Source organism: Scophthalmus maximus, chromosome 16, assembly GCF_022379125.1.
Source record: "Scophthalmus maximus strain ysfricsl-2021 chromosome 16, ASM2237912v1, whole genome shotgun sequence".
Lineage (NCBI taxonomy): Eukaryota > Metazoa > Chordata > Actinopteri > Pleuronectiformes > Scophthalmidae > Scophthalmus > Scophthalmus maximus.
The window spans coordinates 9,147,285-9,174,027 of NC_061530.1; the positions used below are offsets into that span (position 1 = coordinate 9,147,285).

The following is a 26,743-nucleotide window of genomic DNA, read 5'->3' on the forward strand; positions in this document are numbered from 1 at the left end:
CACAGACATGTATCATGAATGGAGCCAGGGCTTTTTGGATAAAGGCCCGTTCTGCAGACCTGCAACTGAACCATCCTGTTTGCATATCAATGCCCTCAGGCCTGAATAACTTCAGTCAGCTGATGAATGAGAGATTTGCTCCTATCTCAGGTCTCAGGGCTCTCTGGTGCAGAGAGAGACATAAAGGAAACTTTTCACCAGCGGGGAAACGCGCCGACATAGCCGGCTGGTTCACTTTACGCACTCCTCACCCACGTAGGGGGGTTGTGTGCCTTGAGGACATTCTAAAACTGAAAAGTATGCCGGGTTGAAAATGAACACCACCCACCCGTCAAATGCAAGATTTGGTAAAACTTTCCTGAGGTAACTGATTGTCATAAGTCTATTCTGAAAATGTATTGGTTGTGAAAGTGGCTATTTTCCCCCCCAGCCAAGGTCAGCTGCTAATATTGCCTGATGTTTGATGCTCGAAAGTTAGCAGTCCATATAATATATTTATAAATATATATAATTTTTTATTATATTTAATTTTTTTAAAGTAGAATGAAAACAGTAACGCTGCAAGTGAGAAATTCAAAACAATGAGCTGAAAGTTGCCATAAGTGTCTGTGAAACCATGGGATGGATCAAACTAATACCATCCCTGATTAGTAATGAAATGAAATATGAACTTTAAGAACCACATAAATAAGAACATAGATGGATGTCACAGAAACCCCATCGTGACTATGTAGCTCTGGAGAGATTAAACTCATACCCTGGTCCAGCATCCATATATGTGCCATATGTGTGCATTTGTATTAGGCCCTCATCGATTACAGATGTATGGAAGATATATCAGGTGTTAAATAATATTCTACGAATGTATGATCGCGACCTGTGTTCGACCCCGGAGTTAAATCAAAGTGACAGTGGGACATGGTACCAACGAGCACATATCCCCCGCTGCCTATAAACTAAACAGGCGGTTATTGATCCGTGCCATCTCCCTTCAGTGGCGGTCCCAGAGGTTGAGAATGCAATATTAATGGATCAGGGAGGAGTTGTTGTGTTTATTTGTGTGCGAGTGTGTGCATGTGTGTGAGAGCGACTCCATTAACCAGCCCAGTGGTTGGAAGCGGTCAGCAGTTTACGACAACCAGGCTCACAGGTCAAGGGGGAGCGGGGAGGTCATCCCTAAAAGGTCACCAATCACCCCAGTGAATTGATTGCTTACACATCAGAAAGGCCACTGTCCTGTGGTAACTTCCCCCCTGAACCCCCCCTATGACTGCAGCCTTATGAACCCCACCACCTCAGCCCGCTGTGAACTCTCACGACCAGCCTCACCCCCCTCTCATTTATGCTTAAAGGAAAAGTTCATTTGGGGAAATACACAATTTTATGTTTTCTTGCCAAGAGTGGGAAGAAGATCAATATAACGCTACAGCTCATTATAAAGAATCGGGGGGGAAGCTGTCTGAGGGTAATAAAATCTGGATTAAAAACAAGATTTAACATTAGAACATTTGAGTTGATGGGGGGAGAAAAGAAAAAAAATGTCAGCTTTCGACAGAGCCAGGCTCGCTAGATAAACCTGTTTCCAGTCTCAGCCAAGCCAAGCCAAGCTTCATAATTAGTGCAGAGACACGAAGGTAGTAACAATCCTCTCGTCCAACTCAGCAAGAAAGCAAATTAAGTGTTTTTTCCCCCCCAAATGTCAAACCATTCCTTAGACCATGAGGCAAATTTTCGCTGTTAATTTTTTCAACATGGCCATGAGGAAACAGCTTACACGTTGGCAGGGCCGTCTTGTTGTTGTTGTAAGTGCCTTGTGCTGGCATACTGATTTAATTCGCTGATTATAACTCAGTGGAATCGATGAGTTAGTGTCAGAAACAGACACTCACATTCAGCTGCTGCTTGGCAGATTCTGTGAACAAACAAAGCGAGGCACTTTCTTATTGTTTTCGGTCTATATGCCAAGGTAAGCTGACTTGACCTGCTGGTCGTAGTGGTACCACTTTACTCATATTACTCCTCCTGTTTGTGGCTTTAGCATTTGATTTGAACAAAATTGTAAAGGTTAAAAATTGAAGTAACGATCCACAACATTTTCGCACACTGAGAATAAACAACTCAACAAATCCTCCCCTGAAATAAGTCGATGGTGATTAATAACATTTTGCTTTCAAACCTGTTTCTGGTAGGTTTCTTCCAGGAAAAAATAGAAAAAAAGGAAATCTGCCCGACAGATGTATTTTTTATTATCTGCAGCAGATTATTGGTTTGTTTGAGTTGTTTGTTAGAGGATGGAGATGGAAAAAAATGTTCAAAACACATTTTCGAATAAAAGTTTTACTTTTTTTCAGAATTTCCAGCAGAATTTCAAATACAAAAGTCTCAGAGTAAACATCGCGACAATAGTTTGTCATCTTATAAATTAGGCTTTTAGAAATATACAGTTGCACGTAAGTACCATTTATGTTGGTGAGTGTCAGTTGAGTGAAGTAGAAAAACAATCGCAGAAAAAAGTGTAAAGGAGCATTGTATTGGCAACATAAATAACAGCAAATTTACAGCACATAGTGGACAGTTTTACATGACCAGCACCAGGTCTCCCCTGGTGTTTTGCTAAAGCTTTGATTTTTATGAAATTAAAAGTACAGAAAGGAGCTTGCATTGAAAGAACTGAAGAAAAAACTATAACGTCCTTTAACTGCATAAATTATGTGATGTGATTTAAGTGACTCATCATTCATTTACATATCAACACCACATGTACATTTATTTTCATTGTATGCTACCGTTGTGAAAACCCCTTTGCTCCTTTCCCCGCTGTCTGAGCTCCTGTGTCCCTCTCAAAGCTCCAACGTGTCATTTGATTTATCGTAGCTTTGCCCGGCTGTCGAGACTTGTTACTCTAATGCCATTTGTTTTAACTTCAGGCGCACCTCTTTGCCACATTGGCTTCTTTCTGGCGTTATTTTCAATACAGACCTTGTGCTGTTAAGTGTTTTGGACACCAATAAGAGCTATTGCATACTTCTGGAAGTTCCCACTTGAAGCAAATGAAGCAGTATGCTTCAATCTGCCTTGGGCCCGTCACACTGCCACAACGTAAGCCACAGCCAGTGCTCCTCACCAGCTTTTGTTTGGAGTGAAGCTCTAACAAACTTGGTCAGACCGGAGGAAGTCAGGAGTATGTTTTGGCAGATCCTGCATTCGTAGCTTAAGAGTAAAAGGAAATACCTTATTTTGCACAGTAAAAGCTTTGGTAACACATGATGTCTTCAAGATAGCCCCGTCTGGTCTTGGAAGTAGGCTGAACACGAGTTCTATGTTTTATAGGAGCTCTGGTGAATAGGCGTTCAGTCCCAGCCAAAATTGTGACCGGTCATTTGGTAGAACTTGAGATTGAAAGGTCTATAGAAGTCTCTCAGCTTAAGCAGGACCCCGGTCGGGATCTGGGGATGGGGCCTGCCCTTTGATTTCCCTAGGCAGCGGGGCCTGCTGCTCCCCTCCGGCTTCTTGAGGCAGGGGAAACCTTTGGTCTGGTTGAAGTAGAAGTGCTTGTCCGTCACCACACGCTTGAGCCCAAGAAAGTCCTGGACACGGCCCATTTCACCCGCTGGGTCCGTCACAAGGCGTTCGCCGCTCACAAAGAGGAAGCGCGAGAGCGGGAAAAAGCGCAGCCAGGTCTCCAGGTGCTTGGCGTAGATGCCGATGCGCACTGCACTCCAAGAGGTGTCGATGAGTCCCGTGGTGGCATTGCGGAAGGCCAGGTTCTGGAAGGACGGGAGCCCGGGAGATTTGGACAGAGTCTGGGTGTAGTCAGAAACAGCTCGGGTTACTGGGTCACGCACCACCACGATGAGCTTGGTGTGGCGGCTCATGGAGAACACACGTCGGGGGGCTTCCTTGGTAATGAAGTAGCTCGGGGTCTTCTCCATGGTGATCTGACCCTCCAGTGTACGAGGCATCAGGTTCCTGAGTGAAAGAGACGAAGGAAGACAAAGAGAAAGGGGGAGAGACTATTAATAAAACTGTTCTCCACATTCCAGGAGATTATGCTTCAGAAAATCATGTGCTCTATATAACAAAAATAACATCTATATATTAGGAATAAAAATGAATACACTCCCCTGATATTCTCATTATTCTCAGCACATCCCTTTGATGAGGCCTCTCTTGCCTCTGAGGCTTTTTGAGTTTGCTGTGTAATTAGTGGGCTAAATCTGTGATTAGAGGCAGATAGACGTGACATTAGCTGCAGGCATTGATGGAGTGACCATGTCAAAGCAGACCGGGAAGCAGCCTCCGAACGGCTACTGTAGGGAAAACCGCAAGGCTATATTACCCTCAGAAAAGTAATTTCCTCTCTTCCGCTGCCTCCTCCTTAACGGGCTTATGACTGCCTGGACTCTTTTTGGGCTCTCCTCTTGTCCTCCACTGTGTTTTTCTCGATGCCCTGTCTCCCACGGGAGTGAAACAGCCGTCCCATTACTGTCACACTTCTTGTATTTGTAGTCTTACAGCAGGATTGCAAGTTGCCGGACGTCGATACTGCCAAATTTACACTTTAATTCTTTGTTTTTCTCCTCTGTGCGTGTAGCTCAACTACAAACTAATCCTGAATAAAAACTGTTTGTCTTGGGGGAAATCACTTGAAAAGGATTTTTACTCAGTCCAGTTCCATCTCAAGTGTCTTTAAACAACCACAAATCCCCCACCCCATCACATATTCTGTATTTAACAGGTGTACGGAAGAAATGTAGACATTTAACGAGCAGCGTGTGCTGCTCGGAGGTATTTACTGAGCTACAAACAGCAAGCTTGATGAAAGGAACAACACTCTTGTTGACCCCCGGCCGCCTTGGCCTGGCTATTTGAGATGTCTTTTCTGTATGATCCGGGTCAGACCTCTGAGCCATTCCATGGTGAAGGAGCGCAGAACCAGCTGATCAGACTCTGTTCTACTCTTGACTTCCCTTATCGGAATTCCTACAGCAGGCTCAGCAAATTATTACTTCTCGTAAACAGTCTTTGCCACATAGCAGAAAGACAATACAAACAGAGTATATGTTAATTCATGATCATATGAGAAATTGACACCACAACGTTAGCCCCGATAACAGCTACCCAGAAGTCCTGCCCACTGTGGCGTTCACACAGCGGCTACGAACCAAAACCAGGTCATTCTTGGACATAGATTAAACCGTGGCGGAATGCTGGCCAGTCAGGTAAGAACACGCTGTATGAAAATAAGACGACTTTGGAGTTAATGCCTCCATGCACCTCCAGCCCCCGGTGCCAATCACATTACTATATCATGTTACTCAATGCATTTTTTCAATAATCTCATATTAAAAAGTGTGTGGGGGGGGGGGGGGGGGGGGGGGGGAGCAGAAGTTAGCACTAAAGAAAACTAATAAATCTAGAACTATTTTTTGTAGTGTGGGCATTATCTTGTGTCATGAAAACATTGCACCCACCAAGTTTATGGGTCTATTTAACAGCGGACAAGCGTGCTATTCAAGTGTCAGTCAGTGAGCCAACATGTTTAATGAAGCTGGAGCAGCATAAAAATAATAATATAACAACATCATCAACAACAACAACAACAACAACAACAACAGCAATAATAATAATAATAATGATAATAATACATTTTGGCCACCACTAATTTCATTTATCTAACCTGTGCTTTTCGCACTGCAACATGTCAAAATGTGTTATGTGAAAAAGGGGCTATTGCTGAAATCTGGCAATGCAATAAAATTGTAAAGTCAGTCAGGGCAAAAGGCCGTGAGTAATCCACACAATCATATTGAACACCTATTGTTGGAATCAGTTCTACCTCTAAATAATGTGGTTAAGATGAGGACTTTTGGATTGTTTTCAACCTGTATGATCATCTGACCACTCTATTTTTTGGCACATTTGTAATAAACTGGACTTATCCTTATATTAAATAAATATTTTGCCACAAAAGTCTTATTAGTAAAGCCTAAAGAAAAACCAAGCAACATCCCAAAAGAGTCCTTTAACATGGACTGCCATGTGTTCTCGCTCAGTCCTGGTTATTGCCTTTGGCCTTCCAATTGTTATTATCATCAGTGGTTGAGGTATTTTAGGCACGCTTTGGCCTTTTAGAAGACTGTCCTCTCGATCTTCACCCCTACTTAGATGACTCAGAGGATAAGATGTAGTAGTACCTCAAAACGGGGAACAAACCCCAAATAAAGCCTGTGTGTGTGTGTGTGTGTGACTGAACGTCCGTATAATGTGCCAAAGCAGATTGTGTATATAACAAGGGAAATGAGAGGGAAAGGAAAACCGATTTGTCATGTGACAATTATTTCATTCAAATTCAGCTGTTACGCTAAAATGGAATCTAATGGCCTCTGCTGTGAAAAACATCTTGCCAATTTTCCTCTCTTTAAAAAAGCGACACACACCAAAAGAAAAAAAAACAGCCTGAGCTTAAAGAGACGCTTCAAATTTCAGTTTGCGTTATACAAATCTAAGCAGTGTTGCAACCGTGAAAGATCCCTCAGCTAATTTCCATGCGTCCCCCTCCCTCCTCAGCAGGCATGTGGTGGTGGTTGGGTCGGCGACTTCGTGGTTGGTCTGTGTGAGTGAAGGGGCTCTGAGCTCTGAAGTGCGGTGATGGAGCCGACTCCATTCCACTCCATTCCACTATTCTCTGATCCAACACTCACTCGCTCCTAGTCTGGCATGTCCCCTGGCATGAAGCTACAAGGGTAACACCAAATACACAATTTATGGTATTCATAAGGTACCTCTGTGTCGTATTACAGGGCTGGGGCAAAAAATAAAATAAAAAATACAGTAAACACCAAAGGGAGCAGGGTTTAGGAAAACAATTTTGTTTCTATGGTTCTTCGCTTCTTTGGGATTTATCACCATGAGCGTTTCAGGCCAAAGTGCAAGCGACAACCTTTGGCGCCGAAGCCACGTTTTTGAGCCTGTGGCTCATGGGCTTATTTCTGGTCACCCCATGATGCGAGTGGCAATATAGTTTTTATGAATCTGGATCCCAGAAAAAAAATAAGCTAAATTTCTTATTTGGATCCAAGGAAAGTTTAACAACTCCTGGCTTTGAGAGGAAATTCCACCCCTAGATACTGTTACTCACATGTGTCATCAATCTGTGAGGCTATTCCGTGGTAATTGCAAGTCGCTTTGGTGCATGTACTTCTCCTCAACCTGCCCATTCTACCTTTGTGTCCTACATTTCCCAGAATGACTCTCAACAACCCCTGTAAGAACATGCTTGAGCAATTAAGTGAATATTTCCCGTGCAGAAAGAGGGGAGAGTTGCATCCTTTAATCGCCATATTTTCAGCTGCAATGCACTTAGGTCTCGTTTTATGACGGCCTGGAGTCTGCTTCTTTGAAGATGAATTTCTCCCTGTATGACTTTTGAACATTAGTGGATATGTAGACATCAGGTCTCTGGTTTCAAGGGGCCAGGAAGAAAAACCTGGCGGTTGCTGTTGATAGATTGTGGAACAGTTTCTCTCCCATTAAAAACGGGTGTTATCTCAGATATACCTACAACAGCTTCTAGGTTTTTATTACCCAAGGGCATACAAGAAAAACACACTACCAAATAAAATATGGCCCCAAATGTGACAGATTCAAGATATAATGCAACATAGGTTTGAGTAGTTTTCCGTGTTTGCGGGCTGTGAAATCCACAACCAGATCTGAAAGCACAAACTCCTGGGGTGCCAGTGTGTTTGCCCTGTTTGGTGTTGCACAAAATAGATGTTTTCTTTCATCCAGTCTGTGGAAGCCACGCTGTTCCATGCGAGGCTGAGAGGTGCCGCCATTGACATCGTGTTTACATTTTGGACCGCTAGGCTGTAATCACAGAAACAGCCTGGCAACAAAAGGAAAGACCAGGAGGAGGCCACACAGCAGTGGAGCACAGGGCGGGAGAGACATGGGATATGAGGGGTTGCAACAGAGAGCGGATAGGAGAAGAAGAAGGGCAAGGACAAGGAGAGGAGGGGGGTAACGATAAAAGGAAAGAGGGAATAAGTGTAAGAGCACAGATGGAGAGAAGAGAAACAGCAGCAACCCAGAACCAACCGAACTCCTCTCATCAACCTGAGGCTGCTTTTTCAGAAGCATCTAATCTCTTCTTCTCTCATAAAGATAAAAAAAAAATGCAGAATTTGTTCGCTTTATCTGATCCCAGCTGGTGCGTGCGACGCAGCCAGCAGGCCGACCACCAAAGCGCCTTGACGGAGACCTCAGCGACCTGATGTTTGCTTTTTATCACACCTTTACTTGTTGGCATCTGGGGCAGGAATGCAGTCGGGTTTGAAAGCACGCAGATGTGCGTTTATCTGCGCGCGCAAATGTGTCCATGGCACTCTCACAGACATCGAGCGCTGGTCTGTGTGGGTGGGCTGAGCTTTACTGGGGTCTGTTTTAAAGGACTGCAGGCTGGCGGGCTACTGTGTGACTATGAGTATAGGGACCTCAGTATACTGACCTACATCAGGAACAACAAAACACTAAAAGCAGAGGAGCAGGGACGATTTCACGTAGCAGAAAAAGCTTACTTGAATAGCTTTTTTTTCCATTTCTGCCCTACAAACCAAGTTTAGGAACAGTAAGTACACATTTGGTCACATTTGAGTTATTACCAGAATCTCGTGACGTTTTTACGACATAAAAAAATGAATTTGGCGTACAAAAAGTACAATTTCCATGAAAACGCGTTGTCGAATTAGCAGTAACTACAAATTGGAGTTAAAAGCCAAGCCAAACCGCCGTCTGCATGCAGACTTGGTAAATTCTGGGCTCACTGATCCACTTAGTTCACGTTCTGCCACAGAGAGAAAGCTATATTGAGTTTAAACTGTGGCCTCAGGTAAAGGTATATTTAGTTTTGCCTACAACAGCTGTAACTTTGAAAAATATCAACTACGATTAACTGACATCTTGATGATTCAGTTTGCTATCATATATGTCATTGCAATCATGATGGAGAAAAAAAAACTAACTAACTAAATAACTAGTCCTGCTTAAGAGTAATTATCTTATTCTAGCAGATTAGCTGGAAAGATGGACCCTGACGTCGTCATGATTTCAGCCTGGGCTTTGACATGATCCTTTAACGGAGAGCTTGTGTTACAAACTGGGGGCACGATGCACAAGGCATGGGTGTTTACCATGCCGATAAGGTCGTAAAAAAACCCCAGTTGCATTTGTGTTAAATTATGTAAAGTGGAGGTTAAAGCGATGTATCCTCTGCTGCATCCATAGACTTTAATCTTACGCGTTTAGACCTGTCTCACAACTATGTCGCAGTGCGATACTAAATCGCTGAACCCCTGTACCTTTAAACCTCATGTATTAAATTGTTGTATTTATTTCAATAGAAAATGGTCGGTCAGACTGACACACAGCAAAGCAGAGACGCGCTTGATCACGATGACGTATAATCATAAACAGCTTGTTTTCTTGAACAAACTGGTTGAAAAGAAGAAGAAGAAAAGCCAAAAGAACCCATCAGGAGTGTAGCTGCTTCAGATTTTCCCCTTGCTGACGACTCCTTAAAGATGGGGTCTATGTTAAGTATTTTATCGGGTAAAATGGTTTAAATGGCATTAAACAAAGACTTTAGGCAACAACTTAGGATTTTTCACAGAATGAAACCAACTCTCTTGCTTTGTGGGGCAGATTGTTGCCCTGATTTAAGGCCTCCCCCGTGTAAGAGCTTCTCTGAAGTGTTTATTTTTCAAAATTAAAAATGGAGCATGTGAACGTACTGTAAAGACAGAGGCTATTATCAATTTTCCGGTGGGAAGCACACACATCAGCCATTTTCAATTGAGCTTGTACATCGTCTATTGTACCCTCTCTCTCTCTCTCTCTCTGCCTTCTGCTATGACAAACACACATATAAACACACAACACAGCAGCCATCTGAACATGCCTTCCACAGGATGGATCCACATCTGGGAGCAATGAAGTCCTCAGTCTGTGTGTATTTGCGTGTGTGTGTGTGTGTGTGTGTGTGTGTGTGTGTGTGTCTGTGTGTGTGTGTGTGTGTGTGTGTGTGTATGGCGGAGATGAGGGAAGTGTTTTCTGGGTTAGGAAGTTTTCCTCTGGTCCCAGGGTTCGAATCTCTGAAAGCTGCGATCCACGCCGGCTCAGCTGGGCCAGACCCCCGGACCCTCTTAATCCCCACCAGCCTGCGCTGCACGGAAATGGACTCTTCCACCCTGAAGGTCGGAGGCAGATGGTTGTGATTCGGAGGGGCGAGACCACCAGGGATCACGGGGGATCGTGTAATGCAACATGTCATCATGTGCAGATTTCGTTCTCGTACATGCTGTGCCCAACCCCCCCCCCCCCCCCCTTCTTTTACTTCCACTACCCCTCCATTTCCCCTCACCTCCTCTCTTTTCCTCACTTTCCTGCATTCCCATCTCGCTCTTCAAAAGCCTCCGCTCGGGCCTCTACTGTATCCCTCAGAGTGAGCTTGATATGAATATATTTGACATGTGTGAAGGAATTTTAAAACACACCATCGACATCCTCGACCACTACACATGGACATATGAAGACAGATACCATCTGCCTGTGTGTGTGTGTGTGTGTGTGTGTGTGTGTGTGTGTGTGTGTGTGTGCGTGTGTGTGCGCGCGCTCAACGATCTGTAAAAGCTGCTGCGTGGAGGCTGAGGTTTGTTATTACTCACGGCAAATACAGGGCTGAGGAGCTTCTGTGGGCTGATTACAAGTCAGCGGGCACTGTAAGCAACTCAATCAAAGGGGAGGTAAAGGAGTGCTCCTCTTTGTGTCTGTTGGAGGCGGGCCATTGCATTAGTTGGACAGTGTTTCTGGCCAATATTTAGCCCTTTATTACGTATCAATTTCTATGTAAAAATACAGAAAACCTCTTTCTCGGATATTTGCTTATTTGTTTTAAGTATTGCAATGTCATCTTGTCAGGCTACCAAGATTAGAATTTAAGTCTAAAGTTATCAATGATAAGTAATCGCAGTCTGGTTTTCATTGGAGAGTTTTTGTGTCTTACTGAGGTTTGACTGGTTTCCTCTCTAACGAAGGAGAAAATTCAGGTGGAAACCATCTATGCTTTTGAGTTTTATTAGTGAAATGAATAAACACTCAATGTTGGTACAAGCTATTATCCACCAGCCTTTTACACAATATCTGCATTACATAAAAAACCCATCCCGCCCGCACCTCGTGTCACCGTATCCCACTGCAGCGCGCGTGTGGCGGACTACTGCACACTGCGAAGGTTACTGTCTGGCAGACGCACTCGGGTGGTGAAGAGTATTTTTACCGAGGAGGTTTGCATCACTGGGGTAGGTCGGTAGGAAAAGAGCTGAAGAATGTGTCTAGCTGAGGGGAAAATAAGAGGCGTAACGCTTAATAGAGACATCACAGGGCCTGAGAGCGAGCGATGAGTGAGTGAGAAGTGGTCAGTCAGAGTTTCCTCTGAGGAACCAGGGCGGCCCTAATGACAGAGGAAGATCTTTCACGTGCCTCTGTGAGGGAGTGCGCAGTGTGTGTGGATTTTAACATAGCCACTGACTGCACGCGGTGTGAGTTTGTCACTCTGAAGTGCTGACTGATGGAACACACAAAAAGGATATGCCTTAAAGCAGTACGGCTTGATATTTTGGTAAATGTGCTTATTCACTTTCTTTAAAAAAAAAAAAAAATCATAGCAGTGATAATGAGCACCATCTGCAACGATGTCACTGAAATCCAAATGAATCAAAAGAAAGTAGAAAAAAAATGATCACGGAAAGAAATGAGGAGAGAGAATGAAGACGAGGAGGAAGAACATGATGCACGGATCATGTTCAAAAGAAAAGCTTGATGTGTGTTTCTGGATGTATTTACGAGCTTTACAGCTGTACTGTATGTGTGTGTGTGTGTGTGTGTGTGTGTGTGTGTGTGTGTGTGTGTGTGTGCATGTTGCCACTGATTTCTCCCACCCCTCCTGACTTATCGAATGGGAAAATCTGCTGCTGTGTTCCTGCTGGGCCCACAGTGGCCTACTTGTGTGGCTTTATCTCGGAGCCGCCAGGGGCCCGCGGGGGCCCCACCCTGCCTTCATCCGATGGCCTGCACACAGGCCGGAGGGAGGGAAGGACGGACGCATAGATGAGATGGAGAGACAGGCAGATTACAGAAGGACGGCTCCTGCCCTGTGCATCCTGACCTCAGTGACGTGTGGTGACGTCGACCGCCTAAGTTACATACTATCTGAGTGAGGTGGTGCCAGCAGCTGGGAATGTATGTGTTTCATTAAAATATGTTCTGTGGGAAAAGAAAATTCTCTCAGATCATTATTGTATAGGCACATCACAGCTGAAACAACTTGTTGAATACTCAGTTCATCACAATAAGTTGGCAAATATGTTGTACTTTATTTCATTAATTATCAATTAAGTTATGTTTTAAGCAAAAATGTCCCAAAGTTCCAACTCGTTAAAAGTTAAAATTAATGTATTTGGTTTTTGGAATTTTGGTTGGACATGTGATTCATTTAAATATGTAAAATAAGACAAAATATATTAAATAAGTATAACAAAAACAAAGAAAAATAGCTGCATAGAGATATAGAGCGAATATAGATATTGACATCAATTTAAAATGTTTTGAACAGATCAAAATGCATTAGAAAAAGAACTCCATGTACACTTTTCCTACATGGGAGTGTAATCATTAAAAAAAATAAAATAATAATAATATATAAAAAGGATATACGATAAATTGTTTGTATTGTAAATACATTATTTTAGATTTGTTGAAAATATTATTGTAAACAGCTGTAACCTGCAGTCCAGACAGATCTCGTCTGGCCTTTAGTTCAGCCAGTTAAAGATTAAACACCAGACAACATGTACATACTGTAATGTTTACCCACTTCTCTGACTTTGTACAGACGACAGAGAGAACATCCACGTTTTTCACTAATTAAACAGCATGCATGCATGCACACACCACACACACACACACACACACATACACACACACACACACACACACACACACACCTCAAAAACACTGTAATCGACTCAATATGGACTTTTGCTCGTCTGGTAACTCCCCAGGTCCCGACCAATAAGAACACCCACCACTGTCCGATCCTGAAAACCCACTTCCGAGCAGCGTGAGCCCGACACTCCTTGTGGTTTCCTCGCTCATTGTTAGCAGTGTCTTGAGCTGAACAAAAAAAAAAAAATGGAAATCACTGCTGGCAGCGGCGCGGCTTTCACAAGTGGAACCAGTCCAGACAGCAGTCTGCTATTAGTGCCATCTATCAGGCTCATCAGAGTGGACTCAGCAGGCCTTGGCTACGTTTACACACATCAACACGTACAGGACACAGTGGATGTGTTTGGATGACATGGAGCCGGAGCTGGTGTTGGTTTTCCAGACTTCCTGCCATTCGCCCCGCCTCGTTTGATGTTTTGTTTCAGCTCTCAGCGCCAGAGTTTCAGGCATAATTAATTTCATTTCCTCTCGAAAACCAGCGCAGACATCACCTACAATTAAGCAATTCTTCTAAGTGGGTTAAGTCAAACTGATGGGAGGTTTTCTAGGATGGTTTTATATGCGGACAAAGAAAAGTGTGTTTCTCTCTGGGATTCTCAGGGTGGCTGAGGGTTCTCACGATACCCCACCACCCACCCTACCCACCCACTAAGACAGTGAGACATTAACCAGAGAGCGGTCGACAGCCACACACACACACACACACACACACACACACACACACACACGCACACAGTAAATAATTACCTGCGTCTGATGACAGGCCAGTGATGGTAAACTTGGTGTGCATTTGAGTAACTGCTCTGTCGGGGGAACTATTTTTTCTTCCACACACAATTTATAAACCAAACAGTTGAACCAATAATTGTTTAAATAATCTGCAGATTGATTGGTATAGAAAAATAATTGATAGTTGCCGGCAGGGATTTTATCGGTCTTCAATTTCTAAAAAATGATCACATATTCTTGGTGATGACGTTAAAGGAAAATGTATATTTATTAATTTTTTTTGAATCCTACATTAAGATTAGAAAAACATCAGCGGAGGATGAAATATTCAGATCCTTGACCAATGTAAAAATATCAATAGAAACAAATAGATTTGTCTTTCCAGACTGTTACATTCCTTTATTTGCTAATAAATTAGCGTTCTCTACTTATTTAGTTTGCCTGATCTCACTGATATGAAAAATAACAGAAACAAATCAGTACAACACAATCCAGCTCAACAGGACCACAAACTACTTCCACAATACAGTTGAGTGATGACCCCTTTAAAACTGAACCTTCACAAACGAAGAATTCCTCAGTGCAGGACTGTTGTGTTAGACTGTATTTGCTTTAGTTGCACCTAATAAACTAGCAGCTGAGCGTTTATCGAATTATCATCCTATAATTGGTGATGCAATAACATGTGAGCTGGAAACTGAATGTTGCAGCTTGTCGAGATGGCGCTGCTACCTTAAAGGCCAGGTTGGTATCTTTTCAAGTCCACCTTAAGACAATACTCACATGCCCACAGGTGTCATAAAATAGTTTGCGGTTGTTACTCTTCCCTTCCTAATGCGCTTTTAATGGGGAACAAAACCCTTTTTTTCTCTCACGAGCAAGGCCATTTTCCGCACTCACGCAGAGCTTCTCCTTATTTTCATTTTTCCCCCCCTCCCATCTTACCTCCTTATTGTCTGCAAACTACTACATCTACTGCCGCAAGGCAACAAGAGAAAAAAACAGCAAGGCAAATGATGTCAGGAGGAAAAGGTGGGGAGATCGAAGAGGGTCAGAGTGGTAGAAAGTAGAAAGTGGTTGATTATGTTGCGGTACATCGGACGTGGCGGCTCTTGAGTCATCCTGATCTGCCAGATCTCTCGCAGCCTCGCTACCTTCTCTGTCTGTTCGACACGGGAGGCAGATTTTTGCGGCTAAGAAAAGTGACAGCATGTCTCGAGGGCCTTTGACTTCAAATCCACCCTGCCTACGACAGCATGGAATTAAAACGAAAAATTGTCACAGTCACAGGGATGACACAAACTTTCTCGTTCTATATTCCGTATCGGTGATTGAAGTGCGGTTTACCCCAGTGGTCCTGTCAACGTGCGTCTGATTCTATTATTTGTGACTGGGTGAGACATTGGCATGCTGGGAAGGGGAAAGGTCGACCAATGACAAGCTGTCAAATTATTAATGACCGAGGTTAAAATCCATACCAATCCCACACCAATTTATCAAGTCATGTTTGATTATACCTCAAAGTTTTTTGCCAGATTAATTTACATATTTTATCAATTCTGGCAATAATGCCTTTACGTGTAAATAGCAGTGCGTGTCTTGTTGGGTTTATCAGTTCCGACAGATGCTCCGGATAGCGTTGCTCGTGTCCTTGGATGGAACCGACTCGCGTTTTCCTTCCTACGATTCTCCAGCTTCAAAAACTTGAAACATTGAACCCCATCATCTGCACAATGCCCTCTTTCTTCCAGCTAGATCTATACCCTTCTCATTTTTTCCCCAAATTCCTCCCCGAAAGCCTCTCTTTGCCCCGTAAAAAGAAAGAAAGAAAAAAGATCCACATGTCAGTCTCTCTGCAACATGCAGCTTCCAAGAATGCGAGCACAGAGGAATTCATCCAGAGAATCCCCTGTGACTGGTGGAGAAGTCTAACAGGAAATAAAACCTGGACATTCCTGTCTAGGTAGTGCGTCCAGCACTCAGCTGAGAAGAGACTATGAGAAAAAAGGAAACAAGTCGATAAGGGAATAGGATTTAGGGAAAGGGAGGAGAAAATATTGACTCTGCGGAGAGAGAAAGAAAGAAAGGCTCTCACAAGGGGCGAGAACGTGGCCGGTGGCTTTATATTACGCAGCCCGAGCGACCTGAACAAGCCCATAAATCCACTCCTGCAACACTCACGCTGAGGGGTGTAAATGTCAGCAGTGGAAAGGAGTAACAGCTCCTTGTCAACAAGATTGAATATTCAGAAGTTAATTCATTTCTGCAGCAACAGCGTGATAAAGGCAGAGAGAGAGAGAAAGAGAGAGAGAGAGAGGGATCAATGGAAAGAACCTATTTTAGGTGATCAATATCGCGAAACGACATTTATATCTGCAGGACATTTATAGTGTCAAGAAAAGGGCCGTGAGATGAGCTGAGAGGCACTGGGGGGCTGGACGGACTTCAGGTAGAGCTGAAGGGGAGTGGGAAGGAGTTCCGAGCTCGCGCACATGCTCTCGCACTCACTCACTTGCACACCATGGCTGTCAAAACCCTCGTTCTCCACCACCAGCAACCACACAATCGCTTCCAGGAGATGGCAGCGCCAAGGCTTTTCCACATATAAGCATTTTTTCTCAAACAATTTGCCAAATGCTTCCTTTAAGGATGTCCATGTGTTTTACTTGGTCACCAGCTGAAGACGGAGGCCAGGCCTCGCTCTCCAAGCTCAGAGAGAAGACACACACCCACACACACACACACACTCACACCCACACACTGCACTTTGAAGAGCTCAGTCGGAGAAAAAAATGTTTAAGTGATACTTTCCAGCCGAGTTTCAGAGGATTTTTGTTGGCTTCAGATGCTACGGTTCTGTTTCGAATTGATATATGCGAATCACGGGGCACTTAGTGTGTAATTACGCTAAATGAATAATATTTTTACAACAACATATGATATCTGGCGGTATGGAAGAGGCAGGGCGAAACGAGCAGAGGGCGGCTCGAGGAAGTCAGATAAGCAGCATAGGGACAAACCAGCGCATACCGGAGATATGACAATCCATATTATTACAGTAAATTAATATTTGCTGATGCGCATGTGATATATGACATGACGTGTCAGAGACAAAGCAAAGACAATTAAGAGAGTAGAACAGTGTTTCCCAACCGGCGCTGTCCGCGACCCTCACAGCCATGCCAGATGACCTCGAGTAACCCCTCACTGACACTGTCCATTCTGCTCCAAACACGCTCACCTGAGCTGCTGTCATTTCATATTATTAATTGCACAAATCTGGATATCGTTAGCCTGCCATAGATTTCCATTCGGTTTTGACCATGTTTTATTTATTAGGCTAATGTTTCTTTTGTCTATATATATATATATATATATATATATATATATATATATATATTTTTTTTTTTTTTGTGTCCATTAATCCATTAATTTTAACGATTTCAATCTATATTTGCTATTTGGACCGATACCTACTAGCTTGCTAACCAGGCATCACAGCTGATTCAATATGTATATGTGTGTGTGTGTGTGTGTGAATATATATATATATATATATATATATATATATATATATATATATATATAGCCCCTCAGCAGAGAGAGAGAGAGAGAGAGGGGGGGGGGGGGGTTTACTTGTCTTTTTAAAACATTTACATCTGTCTCATATAAAAATAAAACCCCCAGTAAATCGTATTGCTTGTCTGTAAGCCAGTGGAATAAACACAGCCCCTGGGTACAATAAGCTCACCCCATAGCACTAAAGCTTGAGGTGTAGGACGACTGAAGCACTGATCATGGACCGGTGCTACGGGGTGAAGGGGGTGCTGGGTGGGGGTGGGGGGGCTATCGACTAATGCTTCATAAGGCCTTGTTTAACTGCGACTGGGAGCCTGATCCCTCTCGCAGCCATCAGCAAGTCCCTGAGCATGTCCACGTTAGTGCCTGTCCTGTCCTTACACCAGTCCAATACACACCTTGTTGACACAAGTTGTCAGCGGATTATGACAGAGCAAGAGCCCACACGTTTCATTATGCCTTCAGAAAGAGAAAAGAAGAGAGGAGGGAAAAAAGAGCGAGGCGAATGCGTCATGTCCGTGTTAGAAGAGCACAAGGTGAGGTCAGTTTCCGATCAACGGGGGAGCAGTAAGCGGAACGCGTAAAGGTCTCTGGTCTTCTCACCTCTCCGACTCTGGTTTTCAGCTGCAGCGTTGCAGCTGTTTATATCATAATAACTACAGATCATAGAGTGTGTGGCTTCAGCTGAACATTTGGGCCGTTTTACCCTCACACATGGTACATGAATGACTTTAAACCAGTGGAGACAGTGGAAAAAAATAAATAAACCTTAAAGAAGACAATAAAATTCATCTTTCATTGGCCAGTATAAGAGTGAACATCCAACAAAAAAAGAGAAAATATACAAAGAGACACAGACCGTTTGTTATTCAGTGTAAAATGAATTTTAAAAAGTGCTATTTAAAAAAAATCAACGCCTACACCAAAATTGCAAGACATTGTGCAATCTGGACATTATTTCCATAAGTACGAATGGCTACATTAGCCGATGGACTTTTCACCAGGTTGTGCAGCCAATTGAAAGGAACTTTGACCCAAAATATATGCTCACCTCCACAGCATCCAGTTGGTTTTTGAGGGCATCCATACATTCTGACAGACAATCATTTTACTGCAGGGAAGACGGAGAGTTACTTTTGTGCATCTCTGAAACTCACATGAGTGAAACTTTACTGTCTAGTCCGACCAGAAAAAAAACAAAACAGAAGCCTGCTGGAAAATATGAGATATAATAGAGGAGGAATCAGGTTAGAAAAAGTATTTTGAGATAGATTATACAGTAATCTGATGTAGTCCATCCTATAGTTGGCTGCTTTGTACAATTATTTCCTACATACTGCAAATACCTGATATCGCCAGTGAACCTGGGTTGATGCATTTTGTCCATATGTTCTCTTAAATATCCCCACAGAATAGTAGAAAAGTGATTATAGAAAATACCCCAATGAAAATTAAAATGTTTTGTTAAAAAAAAGTAAGAGGAAAAATGTTATAGAAGCACCTTTTTATAGCTTCATCTTCAGATTATTGCTGAAATTGGAGATGGTTTTGAATCATTCCCCTAATTTAAACAGTTTATATAGATCCAAACCAGCTGATAATTAATTATGAACAGAGAAGTATTCCAAAACTATTTGGGTGTAATCAATTAATTGGCTTTTTTAAAATGAAAAAATGAAAATGAAATGAAAAAATTTCCTCCTTTTCTTTATCTTGTGAAATGATAAACTAAATATCTTGGATTTTGGAAAGTTGTTCACTTGCTCACCTCGGAGTCTGAGAAATTATGATGGCATTTTTATAGACAAAACAATAAATTGGTTATTAAGCAAATGTTCTGTATATTGACAATGAAATGAACCATAACGTGCAATCCTGTCTCTTGTCGTTGACAGAGGGGGGACAACTTGTGTTCAGTCTCCCGTTTTTGCGTCTATGGAAATAACTGATTGCAAACGGCCATTTTCCAGACTTATTAACAACTAGAATAAAACCTTTATGTCTGTGTTGAAACCGTTTCAGGGAACTCGGATTTTAGTTGTGTTTAAAGATGTATTTGCAGCAGCTTAAATCAAAGATAAACTGTCTCAACAAGCTGCGGCCCACATGACTCATAACTCATCACACATGTACTGTAACATTTCTGATGTAGCCTCCTTGCAGCAGGACACACACACACACACACACACACACACACACACAAGCACACTCTGATCTCTGATGTCACTTAGTAATGTTCCACCTGAGTGTCACAGTGAAATGATCATTACCCAGTGGTATTGATCTCCGTCTCCGTCTTCACCGCACATTTTTCTGCTACACCTCCGCATTCTCCTCTCTCTACTCCACGTCTCTACCAAACTCTCATTTACTCCCCAGATCCCTCTGTAATGCTTCTCCTTTTTCGCCTCTTTCCCTCCCTCTGTCTCTTTTTTTCTCATCTCTGCACCATCAGATATGAGGCATTCATATCCGCCGAAACATGAAGCTTCCTCGGACCACAGCCTATTTAAAACATTCCTTAACTTGCATCGTTTTTGTTTATCAATTGAAACCTACATTTTAACGTATTTTTCTCTACATGCTGCTGTCTCGAAAAGAAAAGAAAAATCCTCTTGGTTTCATTGTACAAACTTAAGATACTGTATTTGTTTTGGCTGATCACATGTCCAGCAGACCGAAGGGCCATCCGCACCATCCACATCAACCCATCCTCCCTCTGTGATCAGGGCAGGTCGAGGCAAAGGCCCTCAGGGGACCAACACGGACACTTAGGGAAGCAGTGTATCAGCTCAATAAACAGCAATTTATTGGCAGGGGACTGAATCCGCTGCCATCTTTGGAAGCCCCTCAGCAGAGTGTCTTATTGGTGCAGAGCGACATTAATGAAGAGAGAAGAGGAAAGGTAACACAGACTCGTACTTCATGTGGACTCACAAGTGAGTGTATTAGAATTAGATCAGTCACTAATATTTCAATATTTACTGTGATAAACGAAGCACTTATTTGGTACCAGACCAGTAAGAAAACCGGGATCTGAAGGATCTGAAATATCGATTGACATCTGCCAAATCAGACGCCACCCACCCTTTCAGAATAGTGATTGGACAAGTTGCACGAAATAGATGTAATGTGCAACTGTTGCACATGAAGGAAGACATTTTGCAGCACAGAGCTAATTAACTGACAGTCTGTAATAAAAGAGGAGGACACACATCATTGGGCCCTTGTGTTACAGGAGACCCATATCAATTGCCATGCATGACCTTGTTTAACAACTTCACATTAACACCTGGCCTAATGCAAAGTATATACATGTGGGCCTGAATATGTCACAGGAATACAATAATGAATATTTTGAATGAATCAATCTTAAAACAGTGGTTCCATGTATGATTAACGAATTGAATGAAACACTTGTGCACGGTCCCATACACACCTTAAAGACTGGAGGTGAATTATTTCCCTCCAACTTAAACCTTAAAATTGCCGGATAGTGACGGGAAGCATTGACCACTTCTAATCAGGTGCCTAATGACTTCTGGCCTGAAACTCGACCCTTACGGTTCATTACTATTTCCAGTCGTGGAATGTTTTCACACTGCTCACCTGTACCACTCCAGTCCCTTGTCGTAGAAGCGATCGAAGAAGTGCGGCTCCGAGCCCACGGCTCTCACGTCCGGATGGATGCGCAGGAACTCCAGCAACGCCCGGGTGCCACCTTTCTTCACCCCGATGATGACGGCTTGAGGAAACTTTTTGCTGCCGAAATTATTGGCTATAGAGATATTGTTGGACGGGGCATCGCTGTTCGACAGGTCCGGCAGCTGCTCCCGGACGAACGACGCCGGAGACGCGTGGTGCGCGCCGAGCTGATCCAGTGACGCGCCGTGTCCATCGTTGGAGACGATTTTATTTTGAAGGTCAGTCTGTTGGTTGTACACGGGCCTGGGCAGCGAGTCACAGTATCCGTTGAGGCAGTAGAAGAGGTAAGTGAAGAGAACGATCATGGTAAAGAAGACGGACAGCTTGGACTGCACCTTCAGGTGTCCAAAGTTGAACGCAGCTCTCCATTTACTACATCCCATGAGTCGCAATCCTGAGCGTGTGGACACAACGCGGGAAACATGGCATGTCAGGGGACCTCATACTCCTGTCTTTTCAGAAAGAAGAAAGAAAAAAAAGTCACTCAAAGTGGGAGCACTTTGAGATAATCACCGCGCCCGTGCCACAGCAGCAAGTGGCGCAAAACTTGCCCGACGCGCGTTAAAAAGCTCCACATCTTTCTCGGCTTATCTTGCCGCGTGTCTTTCCCTCCTCTAAAGCTCCTTAAAGCGTCACTTTTTAAAATTCTCTTCCACAACTTGTGTCCCCAGTGAGGCTGCGCTGGAAGGTGGCCGTGAAATCTGCGTTACGCAGGGCTCCGCGCCTCCTGTGCGCTCCCGTGGATCGACGGCTGTAGGGAACTCTCAAAAAACACCCCTGCCGGGCCGGCTGCCAAATCCACGCCCCGTTTATCAAACACACGCCCCCTCCATCCTCCGCCCGTGCGACACTAGAATAACAGGAAAATAATGAGCAGGCGCGTTGCACCATCTCCAATCTGACAGAGAGGGAGAAACTCTCCTATCACACTGTTTTGAGAGCAATTTTGGAGAAATACGCTCGTTAGAGTAATTGTATTTAGAAAGGAAAGCGTTTAAGAGGGGATATTAGCTTTTGATTGCGGACTCAGGATGCAATTCCCTTCATTTCCCCTTCGAATCACCACATCCAATATAAGTTATTGCAAATTTGGGACACCATATTATTGGACTGAGCTCCAGGTTGCCTCTCGGTCAGATGGTGAGGTTGTGAATGGCCGGTCGCAGTGGCCACCTGCTGTCTGAGAAGCCCCCTGACCACACGGCCCCCTGGAGCCAGCCATGACACACACATTTAACCTCTACCCTCCTGCCCAACAGGGACGGACAGGTGTCATCAGCTCCCTCTATTTCCTTACTCCCTGTGTGTGTGTGTGTGTGTGTGTGTGTGTGTGTGTGTGTGTGTACATGTGTGAGACTAAATGGTAAACTATGATATACATGCCGCATTCCAGACCACCATCACTTTCTCTCTTCATGTACTTTCCTTTTTGCAGCAAAGGTAATTCCAACAATACTGATTTTAAACATTTAGAAATGCAATAAAAAAAATTAAATAAAGGGCCTTGGGGGAAAATCATTCATCTCATGGGGAACAGGCAGGTTAAATGTCCTCGATCTCTCCCCCTGGAGAAGGTCTTACAAGAGGTGCTGTGCTGCAAAATCATGAACACAGCCGTGATTCATTTCTGTGAGATAAAATGATAAGAAAAACACTAGAATGCCAATTTGCTATGATAGTAAACTGAAGATCTTTGGGTTTTTGTCTGTTTGTCAGACAGAAATCAACCTGTAAGGATCAAGGAAATGATGATGATGTATTCACACTTCGTTCTGTTTTAAAATAGAAAGATGTGGCAGGTAGACAGAGAAATGCATTCCTTTGTGAGCATTGTTATTAATGTCATAATGATTATGGTGTGCGGTATAGGTCTACTGTAGGGCATTCCCAAGAGCAAAGCTCAATGATGAAATGTGGAAAGACAGCTCAGTGATGAAGGCAGTGCTTACCACAGTCAAAACATGTGGATGTGAAAAAGAAGATGCAACAACCTTTAATACTTGTTGATACTGTATACATATATATTTTTTTGTGTGTCAACCATAGTTTAACCCAAGTTAAGTCCACGCAGCAACCCAGTGTCAGACGAGTGTCAAATGGACCCTGCTGGACCCTGAACCACATTTTGTCCTAAACAAGTTTTTTGACAATATATGTGTGTCGCAGTGTAAATCACAAAATATTGGCACCTTCATTTTATGTGTTGAAAAATAAGCGCGGCGCTACAAGGCAGCACATCCGTGCGGATGATAAATCTGACGGGGATGACAATATCTTATCGACACAGGCCTCCTCCGACCTGGCAGTATGTCAATTTCCCAGAGTCTCTAAACAGGGAGGGCATCATTTAGCCTCCCGTACTCTCTGAGCACTCCTCCATATTGATCTGCGGTGATGTTGAAAAACAATTGGAGACGTGTCACTCTGTATACAAAGTGATCAATAATGTGGGCCTGCTTTTGTTTTGTTTAATGCGTACGCCATTCACACCCGTCCTCTTCTATAGTACATGTGAAATGTGCTCTTACAGCTTTCAATGTCAATTTTGACGAGCTTGGAAATCTTTATTTTTTTTTGTGATTATTTGTAGTAGAGTCCATTTTTTATGTAGCATATCTCTGTCAGTTCAATATTGATATTAAAATTATTTTAATAAATACATTTACACTGTGGTACATTCAAATATGCGATTTAAAGGTAGTTTCATAAAGCATAAATTCCATAATGTAATTGTGCAAACTACAGTACATCTATGTTAAGCTGGTCAGCATTAGCTGAAGATTTGTGTTAGATGTTTTCTATATATTTTTCCCCGTTTCTATTCAAGATAATAGATTTAACTGCTGCGTCATTTATTTATGTCACTCAATTTATCATCCAAATTTCTCTCTCATTAATGCAGCTCAAAGTACGGGGGAAGATCAGATGAATTTAATCTCAGATTTAGCAGAGGCTGAGGCACCAGCTGCTCTCACTTGTTGTCCTGCTTTAGTCCAGTGTGTACGTACACTGTTTGACTCGCTTTGTAGCTGCACACTGTGACAACCGTATTCTTAGTAATTGTGTATGTTTCAGTGGCGTAATGTATCTTTTTTCTATGGTTAAACAGACGTTTAAAGGTCATGCATTTGTCAGGTTTTAATTTTTATTTATTTTTTTGCATAATTGTCCAAGTTTGACACAAAATTAATTAAATTATTGCAGGAAAATTGTGCAAAGAATATATGCACACGGTTGTTATGATTCTATTGTATCTGTGGACAAAGCACGCCTTCACCAAATCTTTTGGCCAATATCAGCCCCGTGTACAGTATCCCTCTAATCCTAAATGACAGTCTAATGTATGGGAACACAGTTAACAGGTACTTGCTCCTGCGCTGAATGCCGAGCCACCTGCGTGAGGTGTGTGTGTGGCTGTGGGAAGGCAGACAGCTGTACAAAGCTCGGCGGTGACTGTTCTGCTCTGTAATCCTTCGGTAAAGTCCCTGTAACGACCTGCGGCGGCTGCTTCAAAGACAGGATCTGTTTCACAGGTTCCCTGGGCTCCTGAGCTTCTCAGGATCGTTCGCTGCCGTCACATGAGGCCAGCTGATGTGTCGCTGAATACGAAATGGGGGAACAGTGAGCGGCATGTGGAAATGTGAGGCAAGGCACAACGATTCACGGAACGGCTGTGATAGTAATGAATGCAAAAACTTGGGAAAAGGGATCAAATATGAAATTCAGGTGAGGAATAAAATGCCCTCGGGGACATATGAAGCACACCAGGAGAAGAAACAAATTTGAAAACAAAAAAAGGATAGTTCACAGTTAGTGACGGAGTTGGAGGTTAAGAAATTCATTGGATTTTGAGCCACTTTATGCATTTCCTCCCACTTTCTGGTTTGTGTCTCTTTTAAAAAGGCTTGCGGGGTTTTTTTGTGTTTCATACAATAACTAATTCCCTCACTGTGTAAGGTCTAAAGAGAATACACCAGCCGTCTCACGTTGTCCAAAAGGGCGGTGCAGTCATTGTCCCACAGGAGAATACAGACCTTTGTCTCTGCATTGTACTGGAACACTGAAGATACAACTCATGTGACCAGCTACTGAAGAGCAGCTCTTCAAATGGACTGTTGTCACTTACCTGGATAGAATGTGTCTGGCACCCACACACACGCACACATGCGCACACGCACGAACGCGCACACACACACACACAAACACACACACACACACACACCGACATAGTTGTAACCTTTTAACTTGGTTGGAAGGGACATACAACCGTAATTTCTAACTTTAAATGTGACAGCAATTGATTTGTAGTTACTTTACCAGCAGTTTATTGACACTTATGAAGTTTGTTCGATGTGAAGCCGTGATATGATATCTTTCTGGGGATTTTCAAGCCTTCATTGACTGGACAGCTGTTAGCGTGAGAGAGCGGGGAGGACATGCATCAAAGGGCCGGAGTTGGAACCAAACCCCTGGCCGTTGATATCTCTGACTGGGCTTTTTTCCCCCCTGACACTTGTAATGATCTGATGTGAGTGTAGTGTACTGTAACCTCTGTATATATCAAAAGAAGGCGAGTGTGTTGCATGCGTGTTATGGGACCGGGCTCACTGGCCAATCACAACCAAGTTTCAACCCTCGCCAACCCAATTCACAAAAAGGAAAAATGCGCTATCTCTTTCAAGCCTCTCTCAGAAAACATTGCAGGAATTTGTACCCAGCACCAAATATGTCACCATCAAAACAAACCCTGGCATGTTACCATCGTGAACGGCTCTGCACACAAACAAAGCACAGACACCGGCCAATGGGAGAGTCCTCGCAGTCGCAGGATCCGTGCACTGTGAGCCCGCGTGTCGTGTGAAGCCGGTGGCAGCGGCCGTATTCTCAGCCATAACTGCAGGGCAGAGCTCTGCGGTTGAGCTGGGTAAGTATAGGGCACGGCAGCACTGTACATTATCGCATGGGTGTGGCTACAAGCTCACTGCTCACAAAAAGAAAAAAATGTTTTCAATTGAGGAGTAAAGAAAGAACGTAATGTGTCTGGCGTGCCTGCACAGGATCTTTGCCTCACAGTGTGACACAGGTGAACGTGAGGGTGATAATAAAAAGTGTTCATCAGTTTAGAGCTGAGTCACCACAGTGGGAAAAGGGGACCTGATGCATGCCTGTCTTATCATATATAAACTTTTACTGCAGTGCATTGTGGTTAACCAGTGGCCATTGTCTCTAATAAAACCTTACATTTCTTCTGTGTCAGTTGTTTAACGGTGGTTGGTCAAGACTAAAACCGGTGGGGAACTGATGAACCTTGTGTTGTGGAAACCTTCTCGTTTTAACTCAAATTTCCGACTCTCGCACCGTCATTATAAATGTACTCTCGGTGCGATTGGACTCAGGGAAATCTACAGCGATCTGTTGATCTCTGTTGACAGGAAGCTGTCTGCGTTTTGGGCCCATCCTCAACCTCGCGGAGTAACAATACGGGAGGAGATAAGGCCTCAGGTATGTCATGCATTATTGAGATCCAGACATAACAGCCTTGAAGCAAATCAGCTTTATCTCATGACATCTGACATTTCTTATGATATCAAGAGAAAAAAGTGTCTCAAGCTAAATGTTACAAACTGCAGACAAGGAAGTGCTTTTGAAATGTGTTTCTTGTGCA

The 26,743-nt window shown here is 43.3% G+C and overlaps 1 protein-coding gene across 1 annotated transcript; it reads right to left on the reverse strand.

Annotated features, from left to right (window-relative positions):
• Nucleotides 1-2,305: 2,305 nt before the first annotated feature.
• On the reverse strand, nucleotides 2,306-21,829 carry si:dkey-121b10.7 (heparan sulfate glucosamine 3-O-sulfotransferase 6). Its single transcript, XM_035613725.2, has 2 exons — nucleotides 20,983-21,829; nucleotides 2,306-3,969 (listed from the first exon to the last, which is right to left on the reverse strand). Exons 1-2 carry the CDS (start codon nucleotides 21,459-21,461, stop codon nucleotides 3,351-3,353), a joined length of 1,098 nt encoding a protein of 365 aa, XP_035469618.1. The 5' UTR covers nucleotides 21,462-21,829; the 3' UTR covers nucleotides 2,306-3,350.
• Nucleotides 21,830-26,743: the final 4,914 nt, after the last annotated feature.